Here is a 3,511-nt window from a genome sequence, read left to right as displayed (position 1 = left end):
TCGCTACCCAAAGAGAAAGGTTGGATCACTCCACATATATACAACTACAAAGGCTTTTGGCTGGGTTCCATTCACTTGAAAGGTGCTCTAAGATGTCAAAAACACTTCCAGGCTCAAGATTATGATATTATGCTATGTAGCCTCCAAAAAACCGGCACAACCTGGCTGAAAGCTCTATTATTTGCCTTGATCACTCGAAAACAGTACTTCCCTGCCGCTATTGTAAGATTTTCGCTAATATTATATATTATATATTAGGGTATTAATTAAGTGGATAAGTTGATTAGGTTTATTAAGTAATTTGGTTGGACTAAATAACTAAAGTTGTTATTCAACTACTGTGTGCCTAATATAAAACTGGATTGATGGGATACAAGATTTTCATTATATAGCACATACACTTCACGTTAATTATACAACTCACTCAGTAGACACTAATACACCATTACACCATCTAGGATTCTAATTAAGTGTGAGTCAAATATGGCTAACGGTCTACCGTCCAAGAGGCATCAGATCAACTATGGCAGCATCACATATCAACTGTGGCTGGAGATCAACTGTTTACGCTTCCGCTATCAACGGCTTCCGCTTCCGCTACTAGGAGATGTTAGGTTTCTTGTAGATTATTTTGTATGATTAGATTATTTTATATCTAACATTTGGTATCAGAGCCTGTAGAATCTTTGCCTAGTTGATTATTATGCCTAAAATCAACAATTAATTTGTTTTATATACATGGAGTTCTTGGTATATATTTTGCATATTAATTCTCCTGAAGGTCGCCGGTGTGTTCTCCGTCGCCATTCCTCGTCTAGAACAAGCGGCTTTGGTTCTCCGTTGAGAGGACAACACCATGGCATTGAGGTGTTCGAGGACGGTTGGCGGCGGTTGTTGGCGTTGCAATGTGGAGATACGGCGGAGGCGAAGCTGGATTTCCCGGCAACATCATTTCTCCATCCTATTTATATTTGTCAAATATTTATTCTATTGTTTCACTTATACATTCATTAAAGCATGCATTAAGGTTGGATTTAGCATATTATTAACTCATAATATATATCATTCAATTTTGAATCTTTAAGTCAAGACATTTATGGCTTATTAGAGTAGCTTGTTTGGTTTCTCATTTAAATTTTGAGCATATTTCAGTAGACGATTATAATCTTAAACAAAAATTAAGCTAGTTGTCTTATGTATCAATCACAATCCACCATCATAACAAATCATCAATAACTCCCTTATTATTTCCTTTCCTTTCCTTTCACCATTTTCTCAATCTTTTCTCTCTTTTTCTTTTCGCTGTTTTATCCAGAATTTTTCAGTTTTGTTTTGTTTTGTTTTGTTTTTTTTTTCAAATTTTCAAAGCATAAACTCCCCATCTTCTCATAAATATTCATAGCATCTGAAAAGCACAAACTTTCTATTCCAAACAACAACATACCCAACCTACCATCAAATTAATTTTTTTTTTTTTCAAAACAACAAAAAGAAAGACGAGTAGACACAAATAACAGTACACACATGTAAATATAAATTAAATAGCAGTACACACTACTCACAAGCTAAACACAAATATTAAACATTAAAACATAAATTAAGATCGATGAACCCCGGCCACTTCCACTAGAAACCCGAATTGAAAAAAAAGTTAAGGATGATAGTATAATGTGTGAATTGAATTCCTTATGTGTGCATGAAAATTAGAGTCTGAACGTTGATTGCGGGACTCACAATTTATCTTTTCAGTTACATACTTTAGAGACGTGTCCTGTGAGCTTAAGATTAGCTAGTTAAAGCTGAATTACTTAAGTAAAAATGGAAAAAAGGCCGGGTCAGTTAGTCAGATATTTCATCCAAAAACGGACGTGAAAATAAAGATCTTGACAATTCAATTTTGGCTACTCAATTATTGATATTTTTTCCCACTTGGAACAAACAATCATTGAATGCCTGAGCTCAATAGTGTTATGAAACAAAACAAAATGGTGGATGTCCAAGCTATGATTCGAACCTTGGACCTCTTGCTTAAAACTCGAGGCTTAATCCACTTTGCTACTGCTACCATTGATGATTAAAGGGAGAACATTTAATAGCTAAATGTTTCCTGGAAAGCTAGATGAAGCTAGTCCCAGATGAAGACAAAAGCTATCAGCTAGGGGGAATCGATCCTGTGACCTTAGGGCGGCAGGAGCATCTAGGCATTGACAAAACCAGCAGAGCTAAGCAACACATGTGAACCATTCCTGTGCAATTAATATTTATTTATTGATTTCCTGGCACTATAAATACCATCCTCCCCTCCTTGTAAAATCATCTCAGAAACATCAATGAAAGTGCTTCTTCCTTCTTCTAGTTTCGGTGTTTTCCATTTCAGTTTCTTCATTTCATATTATCACTATCATAGTTATTATTAATATTATTTACAACACGTTATCAGCACGAGTGCTCTACCCAAACCCACAACAATACCTTCCACCACTTTTCCGACGAGCCAAGAAAAAAAAATGAAAGCACCACTGCCAACGTTCTCCATGGCTCGTCGTCCACCACCGTCGACGCCGTACTGTCCACGTTGCACACCGCACAGCCACCTGTCGCCGGCTACCTTGGTCACTCGCCGTCGCCTCCCACTGCCGCCGGCGCCATCACCATTTCTGGTATATCTCTTTCTCTCTTCCTTCTCGGTTACGGACAAACAGGTGAAGTTAGAGATGAAAATCACGGCTCACGGGTATGCTTTTACTATTCTTATTATTATTATTAAAATGAAAGGAATAAAGCAAGTGGGGAACCTGGAGATTCTCTACAGTATGCTGTATGCATAATGAAATTGCTGATCTTTCACTTTTATTATTATTATTATTATTATTATTATATTATTTATTAATATAATACGTATATCAGCCATGTGCTCATACACCACATTATAATTGATTATTAATGATGTTTGGAATTAGGCCATCCGTGACTAATCCTGTTAACATCAAACTTGATTGTGTCTCCTGGAAGCTAATCCGATTGACAGATTCAAAATTCGCAACTGGTTAAATACATTAATTATGGAGCACGACTGAAAATGATTAGGGAGAATTATATCGGAGATTTTGACCATACTTCGATGAGGTTTGCTTCCTTCATATTTTAAATATGATATAATATTATCAATGCCATATATATGACAATTATGTGCAAATGATTATTCATTGCACTAGTGAAATATTATTAGGAATTGATCATATTTCCTAGAATTATTATTATGGCATGTTTTAGACAAGAATATAGTCCATATATTTGTTTGATGATTAAATTTTGAGAGCATAATTGAATATTGTCACACTTTTTAGATCACCATTTCATATATTATATAATGATGTATATATATGAATATTATGTGACAATTGTTTTTGTCTCAATTTGCTCCATTATGGTTTATAAATATATGCCATATGATTTATCCCATTTGCTATAAATGTTTTGATATGCTTATCAAAATTATGGGATTAATATG

General features: G+C 35.0%; 1 protein-coding gene across 1 annotated transcript in view; it reads right to left on the bottom strand.

Annotated features, from left to right (window-relative positions):
- Positions 1-814: 814 nt before the first annotated feature.
- The window catches only part of LOC116001480 (protein RKD1-like), a 3,365-nt gene continuing 668 nt past the window's right edge, over positions 815-3,511 (bottom strand). Inside the window, exon 3 of the mRNA XM_031241352.1 lies at positions 815-961. Coding sequence (XP_031097212.1) covers positions 815-961 — 147 coding nt within the window. The remainder of the gene's footprint in view (positions 962-3,511) is intronic.

Source organism: Ipomoea triloba, chromosome 13 (genome assembly GCF_003576645.1).
Source record: "Ipomoea triloba cultivar NCNSP0323 chromosome 13, ASM357664v1".
NCBI classification, from domain to species: Eukaryota; Viridiplantae; Streptophyta; class Magnoliopsida; order Solanales; family Convolvulaceae; genus Ipomoea; species Ipomoea triloba.
The sequence above is the reverse complement of the archived record's forward strand: the minus strand, read 5'-3'. Positions and strand labels throughout refer to the sequence as shown.